Source organism: Leucopleurus acutus (assembly GCF_964270905.1).
Source record: "Leucopleurus acutus genome assembly, chromosome: 11".
NCBI lineage: Eukaryota > Metazoa > Chordata > Mammalia > Artiodactyla > Delphinidae > Leucopleurus > Leucopleurus acutus.
In genome coordinates, this window is record NC_139152.1 from 97,891,543 (window position 1) to 97,911,899 (window position 20,357).

At 62.0% G+C, this 20,357-nt stretch overlaps 1 protein-coding gene across 1 annotated transcript; it reads right to left on the bottom strand.

Annotated features, from left to right (window-relative positions):
• Nucleotides 1–3,997: 3,997 nt before the first annotated feature.
• Nucleotides 3,998–20,045, bottom strand: TTLL12 (tubulin tyrosine ligase like 12). Its single transcript, XM_082850986.1, has 14 exons — nt 19,794–20,045; nt 15,753–15,925; nt 13,486–13,684; nt 12,522–12,681; nt 12,305–12,438; nt 11,258–11,334; nt 9,903–10,019; nt 9,623–9,817; nt 9,200–9,311; nt 8,327–8,478; nt 7,875–7,956; nt 6,209–6,277; nt 5,452–5,590; nt 3,998–4,997 (listed from the first exon to the last, which is right to left on the bottom strand). Exons 1-14 carry the CDS (start codon nt 20,001–20,003, stop codon nt 4,846–4,848), a joined length of 1,971 nt encoding a protein of 656 aa, XP_082707112.1. The 5' UTR covers nt 20,004–20,045; the 3' UTR covers nt 3,998–4,845.
• Nucleotides 20,046–20,357: the final 312 nt, after the last annotated feature.

A 20,357-nucleotide genomic window follows, 5' to 3' on the forward strand; every position in this document is an offset into this window, starting at 1 on the left:
GGCAGTGGCCTTTTTTCTTGGGGGGGACCCTTGGCCGTGGGGAGGGCGAGGGGCTCGTCCTCTTGCTGGATGCGTCCGGGTTGTACCATCCAGATGACGCTGGGCCCGGCCGGGGCTTCGCCACAATTCTCGGGACCCTTCCAGGAGCGGAGGTGGCCCGTCCAGGGTGGAGCAGCAGACACTGGCATAGCTGCAGCTGAGGAAGGAGGCCCTGCCCACCTCCTTCACGTCCAGGAAGCCCAGCCCAGCCACTTGAAGGGCACAGGCCCACAGACTGCCTGGTCCAATGCCTGACTCTGCTCGGGCACCAAGCGTGATCCTCTGCTGGCCTCAGCCAGGATGGGTTGGGCCCAGAGCAGGGGACACCGACCAACCTGTCCCTGGGGTGCTGGGACTCATGCCAGCCTCACCCCGTCAGGGACAGCCTCGCAAACACTCCGTCTGGGAGGGGAGGTCAGAGGCAGTATTGGCCATGCCCCAACCTAGCAGACAGCTCCTCCCTGGCCCAGGTCCACCCAGATTTGGAGGTGTCACCCCCGGCTTCGAATTGGGGGACCCATGACCTGTGCGGGCAGCTGTTGGGAGTGGGGCCGGCCAGAGCCTCTTACCCAGGCTGCTGCTGGAGCGCTGACTCCTCGCCCTCTGAGTTCCTACAACCTGTGCTGCGCCCTGCAGCAGACTCCTAGGACCAGGGCTGGTCCAAGCTGCTGGCCTTCTTGTTGCTTGTCTGTTTCGGTTTCAGTCATTGAATAAGTTAATTCAAATTAAGTAAAAATACAATCTCCGTGTCTAGAGCTCACACTCATTCTGGCAGCCGGTGGCTTCTGCCACTCCTCCCTCTCACCTTGCCTCTTCCGTGCTCACATCCGGACGTGACCACACAGTACGGAACGCTCCGGGACAGCTGACTGCATTCTCCTGAGAGAAGGGGCGGCTCTTTCAGTGGCTGTCACTTCGCCCACACTCAACCCTGGTGGAATTTCACGCCCCACAGACTGTGCTCAGGAATCCAGCAGCTTGGTAGCCACGAGCACTTAGCTGAGCCCTCGGCCAGCTCCCCAGTTCTTCTTCTTCTTTTAAAAAAAAAAAACATTTATTTTTGGCTATGCTGGGTCTTAGTTGTGGCACGCGGGATCTTCACTGCAGCATTCGGGATCTAGTTCCCCAACCAGGGATCGAACCCGGGTCCCCTGCATTGGGAGTGCAGAGTCTTACCCACTGCCCCACCTGGGGATCCCCTCCCCAGTTCTTCTGATGCTCATTAGAGCAGAAGAGTCAGATGGGGGACTCCGTACATCCTTTTCACTGATTTATTTCTAAAGTTCTCCGAGACGGTCAGGGGTGCTCCGTGGAGCACCGTGGGCACCCGTGTGCCTGCCAGACTTAGCACATTGAGTGTACCTGAGGCTTCTGGAATCTTCTCAGCGGTGCTCATGCAGAGCCCTTTTTTCCATTCCGTACATTCGTGGGTTTGTTCATCTCTAGCAACATCCCACATCCCTTCTGGCCACAAAAACACACACGGCCATAGAAACACCCGGGAAAACGGGCGAGAGGAGGGTGCGTTTTGCCATTTGTTTGCTACGTTCTCACGATGCTCTCCCCGCGCTTCATGATTAGATGGCATTTCTGAGCTGTCGCCACCCACGAGGGACTTCAGGGTTCTGACAGCCTCTGTGTTGGGTTTTTTTTTTTTTTTAACATCTTTATTGGGGTATAATTGCTTTACAATGGTGTGTTAGTTTCTGCTTTATAACAAAGTGAATCAGTTACACATATACATATGTTCCCATATCGCTTCCCTCCCGCGTCTCCCTCCCTCCCACCCTCCCTCTGTGTTGGTTTGATGGGAAAATCCACAGCACGCAGATCTATCAGGTCCTTCTGGTCTGCGTCTCTCCTGGAGCTGCTTCATTCAATTGCGATCTCCTTAAATCCGTGTGTCTGAACCCTTCTCGGTCCGACTAGCCATAAAGGATGCAAGCAAGAGTTCACACAGCCCGAGAGGGCTCGGCTGGCCGGTGGTCAGCAGGGAAGCGACAGCAACTCTGTTTGCCGGGCATTTTGATGTTATGGTTCCTGCTCTGGACGCTGCAAGATGAAAGCCTGCCTCTCCTGTAGCAAGAGATCCTATTCTGTGTCCATGAAAGAGCTGCCGTGTTTATTGGCCATAGGTCATCACTGGGGACGTTTTCTAAATTTCACCGTCAGCATCTCAAGCTTCACCTTTTGGATTTCTTCTGTGTCGCCCTGTAGAACTTTGGTACAATTATCACTGCTAGTGGGACTCTCCTGTCAAGCCCAAATGTCAGTCTGGCTTCTGATGAATTCTTAACCCAGAGAAACCGACTCAGGTGAAGATGGGTACCAGAAAGTATCTAGAGGGATAAGAACCGTCCCCACAGCAACGAGTCTTCTGGGACCCTGGAAGCCCAGCTTGATGGTCTTCCTGGGGGTTGTCTGATTTTCACGGATCAGAGGTGTAAGGACCTCTGGAATCGGGGAAAAGCACATTTATAATTATGGAAAGCCTGGATCACGTGGCCCTCGGATCTGTGACTATGCTGATTCCACAGGGATTGCACTGGGCAACCAGGTCCCAAGTTCACGGGGAACCATCAGGAGCATCATGGGAGGCATCTGATGAACAGCCTGGTGTGAGCACCTGTTCTGAGGGGCACGGGAAGGACCCTGGCCTGGGTGTCAGGGGCCCTCTGCTTTCGTTTTAACCTTCAAGACCACCAGGAGGAGCCACTGTGCCGGCTGACAGGGCCCACGGACCATCCCCCGCTGCCTTGTGGGCAGAGTCTCCTATCATCCCCACCCCCAGGATGAGGAATCAGGCAGGAGGGAACTCCATCCCCGAGGCCCCCAGGTGTAAGCACGGAGCCCGGATTCAGGGCTCACAGGGGGACCGAGGCTCCTGGGTGTTGGTCATGATGCAGAGATGGGCCTCAGCTCCACATCCGTCCCTACCGCAACCCATTCTGAAATGGAACCAGTGCTAGGAAACCAAGCTTTGGGTCAGGAACTATTGCCTATTTATACCCTCAAATTCATGCTGAAATCCTAACCCCCAGTGTGATGGTTAGTTGGTGGGGCTTTTGGGAAGTGAATGATTAGGTCATGAGGGTGGGGCCCCCACATATGGGATTAATGCCTTTAAAAGAGGCCCCAGAAAGCTCCCTCGCTCCTCCCACCTCACGAGGACACAGTGAGAATACAGCTGATTATGAACCAGGGAGAGCGTCCCACCTCAGGCAGCAAATCTGCCACCCCTGCGACTTTAGGACATCCCAGCCTCTAGAACAGTGAGAAAGAGACCTCCGTTGTTTAAATCACCCAGTTTATGATATTTTGTTAAGAGCAGCCCAAACAAAGACAGGGACTTGGAGGCCTAAATACTATCCCATTTCTTCTGTTTCTCAAAGCATACGTCTTAGTATTTTGCTTTTCTTTGACAATGAGCAAGGAAAACAACTGATACACCACACAGGGCTGTGGTTCCAGGGCCCCCAGAGAGGAAGGGAGGCAAGAGTAGAGAAGGCGTACTTTATTGCGGTACAAATCAAGTCCAGGAGGGGACAGGACGCAGCAGCTCTCCCATGGAGAAAACCAGAGATGAGGTGTCCTGCCCTCTGAACCTCTCCTTGGCTGGAGGAAAGGGTGTTTTCCAGAACACAGGCTGAACTTCTGGTTAGCAGAGACAGTGGACAGACACGCCCCAAAAGACACGAAGTGGGAGGCGCAGTTGAGTCCAGTTTTGCTACAAGGATCGCTCTTGGCTTCAGAATGAAACAAGCACCTCCCAACACACGCATGCATACACGCGCACACACACACGACACGCACGCACACACGTACACACACATGAAAGCTCTGCAGGCAGCTCCTCCGGGAAAGTCACACCCGCCGTCTGGTTAGCTGGGCTGGGTACACTGTGGCAACACAAACTACCCTGGAAACTGACTCAAGATTTCAGAAACACAATTAAGGAAAGAACAAAAATTTTGTATTTTCTTCCCATAAATGAAAAAGTTACAAAAACCCCACATTCTGACTCTAGCTGGTGGGAGACGGCATTCTCCCTGGAAGCATCCTTCTCAGCCGCCCACTGCCTGGTGCTCTGCTGCCCACACCTGTCCCCGAGTCCCCTCACTGGAGCGTCCCAGCCACCCTCAGGCGAGGCTGGAAACACTGCAGTGCCCAGCGGGCAGGGAGGTGCTGGTGCCACATCTGGCCCTTTCCACGGGGCCAAAGGGAAAGGCAACAGCAACCAAAGGCAGCGGCTGGCCTGCCCCGGAGCTTCAAGGGAGGTTGCTGGTGAAGGGGGAGAAGGCTGGGTCTGAGAAGCAGGCTCCTAGGGGGGACCTGGGGACGCCTGTCACAGGGCCTGGGGTGGAGCGTGGGAAGCAGCCAGGCTGGGCCTGTTGACCGCTGGGCTCCCATGGGCGCTCCTAGGGAAGCTCGTTTCTGACAACACCGTGTCGTGTTCCCCAGACCCCTTTCACTAACGCCCTCTGGAAGCACAGCACCCCAGGAAGCGAACTCTCCGGAATAAAGCCCGTGGCCGAGCTGAGACCAATCACCGAACAGACACAGATGGCAGTAAGGGGGGTGTGAGCAGGGGCCTAGCGCTCAGCCCTGGGGGCAGCACGGCTGGCCCTGCTCCTGACCGACGGGGGAGGGGTCCCGAGCCGCCAGGGTGTGAGGCTGGGGCCACGGCGGCTCACAGGGTGGGGGCAGGAGGAGTGGGGGCGGGGGGCGGGGGCACAGTGCAGAAGCAGCTCGGGGAACAGAGGCTGCGATCCGCCCACGAGCACCCACAGCAGGGCCCGCGGGCGCCTAGACGAGGCGGGTGACGGGGCAGCTGTCAGGCTCATCCAGGTACAAGGTGCTGAAGACGTCGTTGAAGAAGGTCGGGTGGCACCTGCAGGCCCGCTCACAGTCTGGGTTGAAGTTCACCTCTAGGAGCTGCGGCTGCATCACTTGCTTCCCTGATGCGCAAAAGCACGGGCATCTCACTCCCGGGAGGTGGGCTGGGGGGCCCGGCCTGAGGCCTGCTTGCCCAGGGGGAAGCCTGGAGCCACCTGCAGCCCCAGGAGCGACACGAGCTACCACATCCCGGGGATCCTGGAAGGAAGGTGCGCGGCCAGGGCTGCCGCTGCCCCTGCCCTTCACATGGGGCCCCTCCCCTTGTGAGCTCTCTCCCGACACCACTGCCGCCCACTTGCCTTCCCCGCTCGCGCTCTGCCCTGCAGGCCGTGGCGCTGAAACGTGGGCCTCCTCTGACCCAGATCTCAGGCTAATTCGAGGCAAGTGCTGACCATGGCGAGGGAGCAGAGACGCCCTCCCTCTGTCCCCGTGTGGGCTGGGTGGGGAGGGCTGAATGACCACCTTTGGGTAAGTGGGGAGGGCACTTTGGATTACGGGGCAGGGGAGCCCCCTCACCATCTGGACGGCTGTCCCACTTCAGCATGAGGTCAATGGCATACATGGCTCGGGATGAGGGGTAGTCGCAGAGGCCCAGCGGGGGCGGCCTGGCACACGCCACCTGGAACAGCTCCGTGAAGGCCTGGAAGATTTCAGCCTGGGGGCCGGGGGAGGCAGGGTCAGGGGCCCACACGTCTGACACTGGGTCCAGCCCTTCAGGGCAGCCTCTCCACATGGGGTTCCCAGCCCCTTCCTGAGCCCTGGTCCCCAAATGGCCAAGTCACCTCCTCCGACATCCTTTGTGACTCCAGACCTGGCCACAGCCACCTGTGCCCTGCTCCCTCACTCCTGGCATCCACCTCCTGCAGAGCTGCCTGGGTCCCCCGCCCTGGAGCCCACGGCCCCTTCTGCACCGAGCTAGGCAGCACAGATCCCGAAATGCTCCCTCCAGCAAGTGGTGGCCAGCTTGTGTCTCTAAGCACGTCCCTGTGTGCCCTCAGGTGTGCAATTCCTGGCACACACAGAGCCCTTTGCCGTCTGGCTGTCCCAAGGGTGTCCTGAATACCCCGCCAGGCCCCCTCCAAGGAACCCTCACAATACCCCACCCAGGCCAGAGGGGAGGAGGGGTCTCAGCCCACACCGTCTCCCTCACCAGCCCTGGTGGGAAGAGCAGGACCATCCAGAGAAGGCAAAGGCCCCCCCGCCCCCCCCCCCGCCCCCGCCTGATGCTGGTCCACAAGGCAAGCCCCGCCCCTCCAGCTCTGCCAGGACTCACCTGGACGCTCTTCCAGGGGAATTCTGGGTATTGCTTCTCAAACTCCGGGACGAACTCGTCGTAGTGCATCTGCAACAGACACAGGGCCCGTCGAGCTCTGCCCGGGGCCTCCTCTGGGCAGGGGCAGGGGAGGGCTGGCCTGCCCTGCTTTCACGTGGAGCCCTGATACTCGCCGGGGCCCCAGGTTGGCGCCAGCAGCCTCTCCAGCTCCACCCCCGCAGGGCACAAATGGGAGGCAGGACACGGGGTCTGAGCTCTGGACACATTCACTCCTCGGAGTCTCAGTGTCTCCATCTGTAAAACGGGACAACGCTTCCCGCCCAGCAAACCCACTTGGCACGGCTGCCGTGAGGCTCCAGTGAGGCACTGAACGTTGGGAGGCCCGGGCCAACGTGTCACCACGTCCGTCTCACGGTGGTCACTGGACACAGAGCTCGGACCCAAGTCTGCAGGGCCCAGGCCTGAGCTCACTGCCCGGCCCCGGCTCAAAGTGCCTGAGGACAGCAGGGGCTTCTCAGGCCAAGACGTCACCCAAAACACACCTGAGCAAGCTGGCCGTCAGCTCAGGTTTCTCCCAGAGAGGACCAGGACGGGCTCCCTATGGAAGCCCAACGTTCTCGCCCTGCTGGACACGCATCCCCACACGCGGGGGCTTCAGAGGAAACGTGACCCTCGGGACGACACCTGCTATGTAGAGGAAAGGCACTCAGGTCCTCAGAGACAACCTCAGCAACATCCCGGGACCCCGGCAAGGGCTCGGGCTCCTAGGGACCAGCTGTCAACACAGCCCAGGACAAGAGGAGGAAGGACCAGCAGCAGCTCTGCCGGCCGTGCACGTGGCCTGGCCACTCGGACAACGCAGCGCCCCCTAGAGGACTTCTCAGACATGGCACAGTGAGAGCTCGGGGCAGCACATTTACTAACAAATCACCACGGAAACACAATCCCCACATTCAGGAGTGGCTGCTTCGAGGGAGGCGGGACCAGAGGCCACCTGCAGGCCTTGTGCGGAGCAGGGCGGGAGAGTGCCTGTGCCCTACTTCCGGTCTGCCCAGAACAGCCATAACCAACCTGCTGGTCCAAGAGGACCTCGTGGACCACACGTCGGGGGGCCTGTTTCTCCTTCCCTTCTGCCTCCACCCAGAGCCGGCCTCTGCCTCTACCAAGGCTGTGCCTCCCCTACCTGTCCCAGGTGCACCACTGGCCAGCTGGGGGATCACACCCTCACCTCGAAAGGAGCTGTGCTGACGCCCTTTGCTTGCGGTGCCCAGAGAACACGGGGAAGACAGAGGGCCCAGGGTCCAGACAGGGTCACAGGCCAGCAGAGCCGCCCGCCCTGGGGGCCGTGGGACGCGAACCTGTGCGCCTCCCCACCCCTACCAGCGTCCTCATGCTCAGCAGGTGCTGAACAGAAGGCGGCCTGCGCCTCCCGGCTGAGACCCTGCTCTGCTCAGACTTGCCAGGGGACCGGGAAGCCTCAAGGGCCCCCTCGAGCCAAGCAAGTGCCCCTCAGAGCTACGGGGGCAGCTGTGGGAGGGGACGCAGGTACAAGGAGGCAGCTCCCCTGACTGTTACGCAAGCTGCCGGAAGACAAGCTGACGGGTGTCGGGTCCTGTCTGGGCCAGCCTCCACGGGAACCCCTCCCCAGGCGGTGCCAGGCCCCTACCTGCTTCAGCACCAATTCCGGATCGTAGTTCATGACAGTGAAATGCTTCTCGTAGTCGTCCAGGTCGTTGAGTGCGAAAGGCCTGCAGGACAAGCGGACAGACGCTCGAGTGGGTCCCGGGCGTGCAGAAGCTCAGAGCCCCCTGGCCGGGCGCCGGTTCCCCCAAGAGTGGGGCGGCCCTACACTGCCCCTGTCCCCCCGGCCAGGGGTTAACCACGAAGATCCCCACTAGGCCGGTAAACATCGTCGTGGTCTGAGGAAGCAGGTGCCTGTTCCACAAGGTGGTGGTGACACACGCAGGGTGAGAATTACTGCCATTTAACAGAAACGGGCTCAGCGGGGTCCCTGCTGGGTGCTTGGTGGTAAAGGAGCCCCTGTGCAGGCGTTCTCATCCCGAGTAAAGAGGGGCCCTGTCGCCCAGCCCCCAGCCCCAGCCCAGTCTCCCCAGTTACCGGTTGGAGAACCGCAGCCAGAACACGTCATAGACGAACAACGTCAGGGGCTTCACCGACCGCAGGAGCACGATGTAGCGGATGTCGAACTTGACCCTCCCCACATCTTCTCGGAGGAACAAGACGGGACTTTCAATGTATTTGGAGACAACCTGAGGACACAGATGCAGGCTCACAGGTGGCCTGTTACACCTGGGCCAGGACAGAGCACCCCGACCTCCCCAGCTGTGGCTCCCACTCGTGGGACCTCCAAGTGCTGTCACCGCATCTGGAGGAACACTCTCTCCTGAGCCCACCTCCCGTCCCGGTGCCACGAAGGGACCTGCTCCCTGCACTACGCGTCTTCCTGTCTTTTCAAACCTGTGTCTTAGCTGCAATGAGTTCTTTATCTTCATCTTTAATTGAAGAAAAAGATACCACCAGTTTTTAGCTTTGAAAACTGGATTCAGATTCTCAGCCATAAATCCACTGACTCCCCATCCCACCACTGGAAAACTTCACAAGGGTCATCGCAGTGGCATTTTCTCTCGGGCCTCTGTCCAGGTGCAGAACCTTGTGCCCTTCAATTCCCCCACTGATGGGCCCCATGCCACTACAGCGCTTTCGTCCAGGGCCCCGTGGGGCTCCCTGGCCTGGCCACCTCCCTCCTGCCGCATGGTCCTGTGAGGCGCGGTGCGCGCGGGAATGCAGTTCAGACACACCCAGGGAGGCTCCTTCCTCTCACCCGACTGTCACACAGCCCCTTCCCCCCACTGGCAAGGGCAGGGGAAGGAGTGGGGGTGGTGAGACTCCTGTGAGCTGAAGAACGCTGACGCGGGACCTACCCACAGAGGTCCTCGCAGAGCCCCCCCTCCCGGCGCCCCAGGGGCCCACCTTAGGGGAGCTCTCGCGGTGCCGGATGATGCTGTGCAGGTTCTTGGTGATGTGGGTGTCCAGGCTGCGGGCCAGGTTCCAGGGCTTGCAGATCCAGTGGTTGTCCTCGCCCCTGGGAGCAGAGGGGATGACCAGGCTGTGCCCTGGGCCCACCCTCCTGGGCACTGTGTCCCCAGTACTGTGGCAGCAGAGCAGGGGCTGAGGGAGGGGTCCCAGAGGAGACCTTAGGGGCCGGGCCTCGGGAGTGATGAGCCGCCCTCCGGGAGGAAGGGCCTCCGAGCAGCAGTGCACCCAGAGCCTGCAGCTCCTGGAACCGTGGCCGCCGCACGGCAGGCGCTCAGCCAGGGGGCGGGGACCACGGGAGCCTGATGGGCGTAGGGTCTCGGCTGCCGCGGCTCCGGGGGGGCGGGCGGGGGTCCTCACCGCCTCTCCCGCTGCTGGAAGTAGCTGACGAACTGGGGCAGCTCGGTGCGCAGGTTGAAGGTGCGGGGCAGCCAGGCCGGGCCCTCGGGACCGCCAGCCCGGCGCGCGACGGAGGCCAGGCAGTCCTTCACCGTCAGCAGGTTCTCGCAGGGGAACTGGTTCAGCAGCACGCTGGGCCTCTCCCGGCTCAGCCTTCTGCGGGGCCCAGGCAGGTGCCACCGGTCAGCGGGGGCGGGGGCCCCGAGGGCGGCGGCGGGGACCGGGCTGGGAGGCGCCTCACCTGTAGTCCTTTAAGTGCGAGAAGTGGTAGAGGATGTGGGCGTCCGCCTCGCTCTCGGTGAAGGTGAAGCGCGGGTGGCTGAGGTGGCCAAGCACCTGCTGGACGTCCGTGTAGACCCTGGGGGGGGCGGGGCGGGCGGAGGTCGGCGGCCGGGCTCCGCCCCACGGCCTCCGCCTGTCTGCCCAGCGACGGGGCCACTGGGACCCTGGCGACCCCGGGACCCCCACCTGTGAGATGGCACCACAGGGCCACCTCACGCTCCTCCCGAGGACGAACCAGGAGAACCCGAGCGTTTCGTCAGGCAGGGGCTCCCTCCTCCCACGTGGAGACGGGACGGGTCCACACGCTGGGACCTCTGCCCTCAGAGAAGGGAGCTGGCGCCCCGGGGGCCTGCAGGTGAGCGTGTGGCCGAGACACGCGCCTCCGCCTCCGATAAGGCCTCATTCCACACCGGCCCCGGGGGGAGGAGAGGACAGGGCCTGGGAGCCTGTCTGCCGGGGGTGGTGGATGCGGCCACACTGTGGAGTTTCAAGGCGGGAGGGAGGCCTGGCCCTGGACGGCGATCCAGGGAGGAAGAGAGGCGAGGGGCTGGCTGCTCGGGCGGGGCCGGCACGGGGCGCTTGGGGCGTGGAGCACAGCTGTGGGGAGGGGGCGAGGCTAAGGGGGCCTCCGTGCAGCCTCCGACCTGAGGGGGTGGAGGGATGCTAGGCGGTGAACTCAGGTAAGGGGAGGAGGGCCAGGCTGCGGGCCAGTGGGAGGAGACCCCAGAACCTGGGGGAAGGGGTCAGTGGAGCATGGTGTCCGTTCCAGCTGGAGCAGGTGTGGGCAGCGAGAGGGAGGGCCTCCCCCTGGAAACAGAGGCCAACCTGCCCCTGGCTGACCCAGGACCCGCCACCGAGCCAGCTGGATGCCTGGTGGGCGTCACCCAGGACCTCCACTTCCTCACCCATAAAAAGGGAGCATCTGCTTCCACCCCGGGTCCAGCCTGGGCTTGCTGGCCTGCCCGGCCTTACGTTAAGCTGCCAGCCCACACCTGCAGACACCTGGGCGCGGCCCCCCTGGCAATCTGGGTGGCTCTCCTGGGTGCCCAGCACCGTCACTGTCAGCACCGGCTCTCTGCTTCCAGAGGCCGCGCGCACCCCAGCTCACCCTCACTTCTCGGGCGCTCTCTCTGTGAGCCTGAGACCCCGCCTGTGGCATTTCCGTCACTGCTGTGCTGCCAGGGGGCAGAGGACTTGCTGAGGCCACCCTGTACCGAGCACTGTTCCAGGAGTTGTGGGGACTGTGAGGCGTGTATGAGGAAAGGGACCGAGGCAAAGTCTCAGCACAGGCTGGGGGCAGGGTGGGCTACGCACTTGAAGACGTGGTCGCAGGGATACACCGCCGGCTTGATGGCCAGTGGCAGCTTCTCCTTGTTTTCCTCCAAAATGGCCTAGAAGGAAAACACTGGAGGTAGACAGACCTTCAAAGAAAGGAGCACATGCCTCCCCATCCCGTACATCAGGGTTTTGGGATCCCAGGGGGCACACCTGGACCTCAGGTCGAGCCCTTCGCAGGCACCGCCGCGCCCAGAGCCCTCTGACCACCCCCATCCCAGGACTCCGGGGCTCAAGGCCCCTCAGGTGCCGGACAGCCTGTTCTGTGTCAAAAGAACAACGTACACATTGCTCTAAATCTGCTCATTGCTCTAAATGTTTCCTCCAAGTCACAAGCAGCCCAGAAGGTGCCCAGCCTGTCCTGGGAGGGGGCTACCTGGTCCTCGGGGAGCCCCCAAACGCTGCTCTGAGCTTAAGCGGTGCGATGGTTTAAACCATGCCCATAGGGACTTCCCAGGTGGTCCCCGGTGAAGACTCCGCGCTCCTAGTGCAGGGGGCCTGGGTTCGATCCCTGGTCAGGGAACTAGAGCCCACATGCTGCAACTGAAAAGACCCCACAAGTGGCAACGAAGATCCCATGTGCTGCAACTAACGCCCGGCGCAGCCAAATAAATAAAATAAAATGAAACGTGTCCATAAACTCTTCTACATTCCTTTGAAAGGCAGAGTTCATTCGTCTCCCCATGAGCGTGGGCTGGGCTGAATGAGTTGCTTATAACAAATAGAAAGAAGTGGAACAGTCCCCCAGCCCCAGCCCCTGAAAACAGGGAACAGCAGCCCTGACCTCCAGTCCCCCAGCTCTACCCAACCCTCAGGAAGGACGGTTCCCAGCATCGGGACCCCGGGGTCTGGGCCCCAGGCAGCTCACGTCTGCTCCCTGGGCTCTGAGCGCCTTGTCTCTCAGACACCCCCAGACTCTCCTCTCCCTCCCGTGGCAGCTGGTGCTCAGCAACATGTGGTGACCGGGTGGAGAAAGCTCCAGGAGCCACCAGGCAAGCGGGCGCGGGGTCGGGCTGGAGGCCACACCTGGTAGTGCTCGTCGGCTGGCTCGGGCGTGGAGGAGCTGAGGCCCAGCAGGTCGGCGGGGGCCCAGGGCAGCAGCACGCACCTCCGGATCAGAGGGTCGGCCTCTCCGTAGGCAAAGTCCCGGGTCACCTCCTCTGCACCAGGCAGGACACGCGGGCAGTCAGGGGGTGGCAGAAAAGCGCCGGCCCTTCCTTGGGGTGGGCGGGCTTTGACTTACCGCCCGTGTCCAGGTCCCTCAGGGGCCACAGCAGCGTGTAGGCCACCCGCTGGGGCATGTAGAAGAAGGGCGCGGTGGCGAAGCTGGGCACATCCGCGTGCTGGATGCGCGAGCCGAACTCGTCCATGATGTACCACACCGGCACCTTCTCCTCGGCCGTCTGCGGGCAGAGCACACGCCACCCTCGCCCACTGCTCCGCCTCCCCGCCCCATCCCCGACCCAAACACCTACCACCGGCCCATCTATGCCCACCTCTCAGAGCCTGGAGCACCCACCACACACGCCTTCAGTCCCTTGAACCTGTGGCCTCCGGGCCGGCGGCCCTGCCCTGGCAAACAAGGACAACAGGCCAGCAGGCTGCGGTGTGATCACGTGTGTGGCAAAGGTGTACGGAAAGAGGGCACTTAGCCTAGTAGCTACATGGATGGTCTGGTTCTGTGTGCAGGCGGAGGAGGGGGGAGACTTCTGAGTTCAGGGAAGGCTTCCTGGAGGAGGCAACAGCTAAGCTGAGATCAGGAGAAGCAACTTTTGCCTTTTCCTGGACTGAAGGTGGTGAGGGGCTGGAACGTAAGGGTGGGTCTGGGGAGGCCGGGGAGTGGGGGTGGTGATGTAAGCCCAAGGATATGCTGAAGGGACTCAGCTCTACTCCCGAAAGCAGCAGGGTATCACTAAGGGCTTTTAGGAGGGTGACGGAACCAGAAGAGGCCAGTAGAGAGGCAGCCAAGTCACTGGGGTCCGGGAGAGGGTTGTGCACCGTGAGCCCAAAGGCCGCATGGACACCTGGGTCCCCGGCACCGGCTGGCCCGAGGCAAAGACAGAGCCACGGGGAACCAGGGTAGTTTCCACTGGCCACAGAAGATGAGTCTGCTCACTTGCGGGGTAAGAGGACGCCTCCCGCTAGCCCTGACGGCACGGGGCAGATAAGGCCTGTCTGCCTCCCCTGGGGCCCGGCTGCCCACTCACCCCGTGGGCCAGCTGGTAGGTCTGGTTGAACTTCCACATCTCCTCCAGCACCAGGTCCACGGCCTCGGTGCTGGGCAGCTCGCCGTGGAACTCGATGCCCATCAGGTTGGCCATGCGGTGCAGCAGCCCGGGCACCTGCTGCAGCTGCTGGCGGGCGTGCGCCACGCGGCACGTCCAGGCGTGGTCGATAAGGAAGATGCTGCGGGCACAGGTTACAGGTGAGTGCGAGGCTACCACGCAGGCAGGGCAAGAAGGGAGGCTGGAAAGAGGGCCAGCAGGCGGGATCCGCCTGAGGAAGAGGCCGGGCTGAGGCCTGGACGCCGCACCAGGCCTGGGTGGGGGTCCTGGCTCTGCCGACCACCCGCTATGCGGGCCTGGGACAGTGCCTCTCCCTTTTCCAGTTTCTAAAACAGGGCAACACGGTCCCTACCCCCATCACCGGGCTGACGTGAGCACCAAATGAGACAAGACAGCATGCTGCCCGTACACTGAATCTTCATGTATTCAGTGATCACTACGGCGATCACCGCGACAGCTAACTGCCCTCAACTGGATTTTGAGCTGCTGGGGGGCAGGCCCACGCCCCCCAACCTTGCTACCTGCAGGCAGACACGCAAAGGAGCCCCACTCAGAGCTCACTCGTGCTTGCCCGGGACTTCTGGGCAATTCTTGGGAAGCTCCAGGGATTTCTGCGGGAGAGGCTTCAAGTCCCCCCGTGTACAGACACCTGCAGTCCACACAGTCCGGTCTCTTTGCAGGAGCCCGGTGGGCCAGCCAGCGTGGTGGAGGGTAGGGTGTCCCCACTGCAGGCCCAAGGACATGACTGCCCCCAGCCCACAGGCCAGGCTGCCCGGACACCATCCAAGCCCTGCTGGACTCGGAGGCTCTGAGCGCACGGGGTTCTGCCTGCTGGGGAAGCAGCCCTGGCCTGGCGCCCTGCTAACAGGGAGGCACAGCCACCGCTCCGGTTCTTAGGTTAGGGGTCAAGCTCAGCAGTAGTTATTACTGCACTTACGTTATTTTTTGTTCGCATATCCTGAAACAAATGATTTATTCCCGTCCTCGTGCGTAGAGTTTATGACCGTGTGAGACACGGCCAGGCCTTCAGAGTGGAGCGTCTGGGGGCGACCTGGGCAGACGCACACAATGGCTGCTGGACATGGCGGGGGAGGATGGAGGCTGGGGCCTGGCCGTTGGGGTGAGGTGGGGCGGACTCACAGAGGTCTGGAGGGAAGAAAGGCCCAGGAGCAGGAAGGACGCCGGCCCCATCCCTCCCCAAACCTGCCTGGTGGTGTGCATGGAGGGGGCAGAGGCCGGGAGCTGCTCGAGGTGGCCGCTGGGCCTGAGCCCCATGGCTGGCACAGGCAGCAGCAGAGCAGGCGCCCGCGCGGGTCCGCTGTACTGAACTTAACGAGAAAGGGGAGCCTGCAAGTTTCTGAGTTGGAGGGCACGGGGGTGGAGGAGCTTGGCTGCTGTCATGACCCGTGGGGGCCCCCCCACCCGACCAGGGGCTGGTGAAGGAGCCAGACTTCCCGGAGGAGCTACGGTCACAGGGGCCCGGAAACCCCCAGAGGCCAGCAAGTTTCTCCCTCAGGGTTCCGGCGACGTCGGGCCGAGGGGCCTGTGGGCCTCTCCTGGCGGAGGGCAGCCCCTCTTGGCCCCTGGGAGGCAGGAAGCCTGGGGGCCAGGATCGGCTCTGGCCTTTCTACCCTGTGGCCTCGTGCCAGGCCCAGGCCCACTCCCAGCCTCGGCGCCCTCACGCAAGGAATCAATCAGGCCACACTCCTCACAAGCCGGGGTGCAAAGCGCAGGGCTCCGCCCAGAGACTGAGATTCAGCAGGACCGGGGCGAGGCCCGGGGGCCCTGGAAAAGCCCGGGCTCACGAGTCCAGGCTGCCCTGGGGTTGACACCCACGATCTTAACTAGCTGTGTGACCCTAGGCAAGTCCTTCCCCATTGTTTCCTCATCGGCAAAACGGGAACTTGTCACACCTCCATGGAGGGACCGCTGGGACAGTTAAGAGGCGTGTGGGGGGGACGCTGCTCTCAGGACAGCATGAAACACGACTAACGCAGGAGCGTCGCCAGTGTCGGGGCTGACAGGACCTTGTCTCAGGGCTAAGGGGCCAGCGCCTGGCACCCAGGAGCACGTGTGCTCGCGATGACAGCTCCTCCCTAGCGGCCACGGCCTTGGTGACACCTTTGTAAAAGGGAGCCCGGCCCTGACGGCCACGGTGCGGGTGAAAGGCGTCGGCCTACGGCTCCTACCTGTTGGGGTCCGCCGCCTGGAGCCCATTCTCATTGGTCACGATGACCTTGTAGCAGAGCTGGCCGCCTGGGTTGGGCTTCTTCCGTGCTTCCCGGGCTGCCTCGTCCTCACTCTCATCCTCCTCCACTTCCTGCACTTGCATTATCCCGAACATCTCCCCAGCGTCGAAAACCTGGGGGCCACAGGAGGGGGTGTTGGCAGAAGACCCCATTCCTGACCCGTTCCTTCCGCCACACCCCGGCCTCGAGGACAAACTGAACCCCTAGGAGAAGCAGGACCTCTTTACTGCCCAGCTACCCATTTTATAGGTGGGGAGATGGGTTCCTAATCAGTGAGAATGAGGCCCTAACCTCCCCCACTATCGCTGGCGCTATCGTCCAAGGCCCCTCAGCCCGTGGGACCCAAGCTTGGAGGTGGGACTGCACGCACGTGTCCCATGATATCTAGTCTGGCCTCTTGCATTATAGGGGAAATGCGGCTCAAAGGGCAGAGCGGGTGGCTCCGGTCACGCTGGAAATGACTGGAAGAGTGAGGATCCTGGTGGCTAGGGACTGCACCCCAACCTTGTTCTCACCAGCACCACCAACCCAACACCAGGGCAGCGGAGGTGACCCAGAAGGAAACAGGGGCCCAAGAGCCTCCTGACGCCACCACGCCAGCCCAGGTCTGCACAAACCATGGCCTGGGTCTAGTGTCCTGAGGTCCTGGGCCAGGATGGGACAGAAGGTAAGGGCCTTGCTCCTTGAGTTTCCCTGGCAAAGGGCAACGCCAACCACATGCAGCTGGTGAAGGTGACAAGCCAGTCGGTCCCCATACAGCCACTCATGTACCTGGTGTCTGCCACAAGTCGGCAAGGGGCCTTAGGGCAGATTCTGCAGCCAGGCTATGTGACCTTGAACAAGACACTGAACTACTCTGTGCCTCAGTTTCCCCATCCATACAATGGGAATACGAGAACCTACCTGAGGGGCTTGTTGGGAGGATTAAATGATTAACACACGTGAAGAGCTCAGAAGCTAAGCTTGGCAAACCCTCTGTAAGCACTTGCTACCACCACGACACTTTTGAGACTAGTCTCTCACCTGGGAAGGGGGCATCAGCCACCTTCCAGCAGAGCTGAGAGCGATACGTCAACCAAACAGTACACAGAGAGTCCGTGGCATAGAGCAGGGACTCAGCGAAGGCCAGCTGCCCCTAACACCTTTCTCATGACTCTATTAAAAACAGAAGAGAAACTCATCCCAGTAGCTGGAAATCAGCCATCTGTTCAGGCACCAGCAGCTTGGATGTGCTGCGCAGGACAGGCACTTGGGGGTGTGAGGATGAATCACTCATGACCTTGCCCCGAGTGGCAGAGGGGCCATCTGAGAAGACCAGGTAAGCGGTGCGGGGGCCTGGAGGGCCGGATAAGACTTTACGGGGAAGCCGTCACCTGAGGTGAGCGGTGAAGGAAGGGGAAGATTTAAACGTGTGGCCATGCCGTGGTGGTGCAAGGACTCCAGGCAGAGAAGCTGGGGCGGGAAGGGCTGTGGAGCCGACCAGGTCCATCCGCAGGGGAGCTCGGGCACTTTTTGGGACGGCGCCTTTAAGCCCCCCACCAGCCCCCGATCCCAGGGTGAAGCCACTACCCTCCCTCCAGTTTGGAGATGAGAAGAGAGCAGCTCAGAGGCTGGGACTCACACCGTGGGCTTCCACCCAGAACCCCGTATCCTAGCCCTCTACCCCCAAACCTGACAGGAGGAAGGGGACAGTACAGGGCGTGCCTTCTCCCAGCTGTGAAATGGGGGTGACCACCACCCCCTCACAGAGGGACTGGAGGAGGCCCTAACGAGGTAAGGAAGGGGAATGGTTTTGCAGCTGGGAAGTTCCTGCAGACAGAAAAGAGCTGAAATTTACTGTAAAACACTCCCCATCCTTTCCAAGGCACCGGGGTCCCCGGCTCGCGGGGGGCTGGGGGGCCCCATTCCTGGGTCAGCAGGTGCCTGTGGCCCTCCCCCACACCTGGGCACACAGCAGCAGGCTCGGCAGAACAATGGCTGCAGGTCTGGGTCTGGCCGTGGTGACTCACAGCTCTGCCCATAACCCATAAGGGCAAGGGAGGGTCACGGAAACGTACTGGCTGTCCCTCAGCAGAGCGATGGTGGCCAGGCGGCCTGCAGATCTTGCAGCCAGGATGGAGGGGACATTACACTCTGGTGACTATGAGCTGGGCATGCCTCTCCACCCAGTCCCCCACCAAGACTGTGGAAGTCAGAGCCATGTTTCCTGGTCTTCACTTTCCAGAGGGAGACATGGACTCAGACGGGCAAGTGACTTGCCCAGGTGAGTTCACTGCCCGCAGAGGCTGGCAGGGCTGGAGCCAGGGTGTTTCCACCTCGTGCTCCTTTCACCCAGTACACGAGGACCTTTTTATCCTAACAAACCGCTGGGGTCCCCTCCTGCCCAGCACAGGCCTGGGACTAGGGTAAGTGCTGGCGAATTGAGGGCAAGTCATAAGGGGGAAAGGAATTCACTGTTACAAAAGGTAGGTACCAATAACACTGCACCTTTTTTTATAGCAACTACTTGTGTTTTGGGCAGGAAGGTACCTGGTCCAACCCTGATTTTAGAGGCAGAGAGACTGGCTGAAAGGGTGCAGTTTGTCCAGCAGCCTTTTCCTGGCTCCAGGGTTCCACCTCGCCACCTGCACTGCTCAGTCTGTCTCGGCCCAGGAGGCAGGCCCTGCAGGAGTCTGGTTCCAGCTCAGAAGGCCCCAACAGAGCGCCCGTGAACGTGCTCTGGCTTCAACACGTGGGCAAACCACCAAAACCCAAGGCCCACCCCTCAGCCAGGACCCTGCGGAGGCCCTTTGGAGACACAGGCTAGAGCACAGGCCGGCAGAAAAGAGCCGACCCCACAAAAAGGGAGACCCTTGAAGCATGTGAGCTCTTTTCACTTTTTTTTTTTTTGTGGTACGCGGGCCTATGGCTCACGGGCCTAGCCGCTCTGCGGCATGTGGGATCTTCCCGGACCGGGGCACGAACCCGTGTCCCCTGTATCGGCAGGCGGACTCTCAACCACTGCGCCACCAGGGAAGCCCTCTTTTCACTTTTGTTTAGATTCTGTCTCCACCTCCCACAGCCTGTCTTCGTTGATATGCAAAATAAAGGTGACCCGGGGCTCAAATCAAATGAAGAAACACGAAAGAACTCTGTGACCTAAACAGTTAAAGCCACACAAACTCACTGGACGTCTGTTTTCCCTGAGGCAGGTAGTGGCTGAAAGCAAGCTTCTAGTTCTGAAGTCTGGCAGACCTTGGGAGTGTCACTTCCTCTTCCTGAGCCTCAGTTTTCTGCACTGTATAAGGTGGGGGTGATGAATCTTACCACCCCCGCCCCCCAGGACTGCTCTGGGCTCGGATGTGTGGAGGACGCAGCACAGGGCCTGGCGCACAACGGGAGCCAAACCAAGTTCATTTCAGTTCCAGTTGTCGCCGCGGCCCTGGCCCAGCCCCAGATGCTGGCAGGACCAGGGCCACAGGTACAGGCTCTGGCCGCCACTCCTAGGCCACAAACCGCCATGGAGTTAAAGTCTAAGTCGGTCGTTAAGGCATTCGTGGCTCTTCATCCTCAAACCACCGGCCGTTTTCCCTGCATCGCCCGTTAACGCCGCCCCCCAACTCTCCGCTGCGCGTCTCACCGAAGCCCGCCCCGCCCCGGAACGCGCTCGCTCTCCTTCTCCCAGCCACCAACTCCCCCAGGCGCCCTCCCAACCTCCTCCGCACGCGTCCTCCAGGAGGCCCTCGGCCGCCCCACCCCAGCAGCTCTCGGCCAAGAGCCGGCCCGCAGACCACACCCTTCCTGGTAGAAGGGTCCAGAGCGACCCACCCCCGGCGCTCCCCGGGCTCGCGCTGACCAGGACTGGAGGATGCGCGCCTCGAGGACCCGCATCCCAGCTTCCCTGGCACCTCTCAAAGGGATCCCGGGGCGCTCCGGGCGCGCCCTGCACCCCGGTTCTCCCCGGCCGGCGCGTCGCCCTCCTCGCGTCACCCCAGCCCGCACCTCGTGCTCCAGCTTGTGCAGGAGGCGGCCCCAGTACCGCTCGGGGACCCCCGACGCGCGGAGCGCCGGGCCGTGCAGCGCCGCGAACTTGGCCCGGGCCCGCGCGCCCTCCTCGGGGTCCGGGCCCAGCTCCGGGTCCGGCTCCAAGCTCGGCGCCGACTGCGGCGTCAGGACCCGGCTGCCGCGCTCCAGCCTCGCGTCGGCCTGCATGTCGCCTCCACCAGCGCCAGCGCCAAGTCCAGCGCCGCCGCAGCCCGCGGGCCCGGCCCTCTCGACTCCGCCCGCCCGCCCGCCAGCCCGCCCCGCCCTCCTATGGGCTCCCCGCCCACCACCGCCCGCAAGCCCGCCCACACTCCTGGCCTCCAGGCTCGCCGAAGGCAGCCGGGGCGCAAAGCTGGGGCGCTGGACCCGGGGAACCCAAAGGCCGGGCCTTCCGAAGGGTATGCGCGCGCCACTGCGCGTGCGTGAGCGCGCGGGGGTGGTGCGTTTGTGGCCTGGGGCGGCCGGCGTGTGCGCACGCGCGCCTGGTCGGGGCGGTGTTTTCTCTTTCAGCCCGTGGCTACC

Coding starts and splice junctions, on each gene's coding strand:
- TTLL12 (XM_082850986.1), bottom strand. CDS start 20,003: ATGCAGGCCGACGCGAGGCTGGAGCGCGGCAGCCGGGTCCTGACGCCG. Junction 12,682..13,485: donor CCTACCAGCTGGCCCACGGG/GTGAGTGGGCAG, acceptor CTCTGCCCGCAG/ACGGCCGAGGAGAAGGTGCC. Junction 8,479..9,199: donor ACCGCGAGAGCTCCCCTAAG/GTGGGCCCCTGG, acceptor CTGTGTCCTCAG/GTTGTCTCCAAATACATTGA.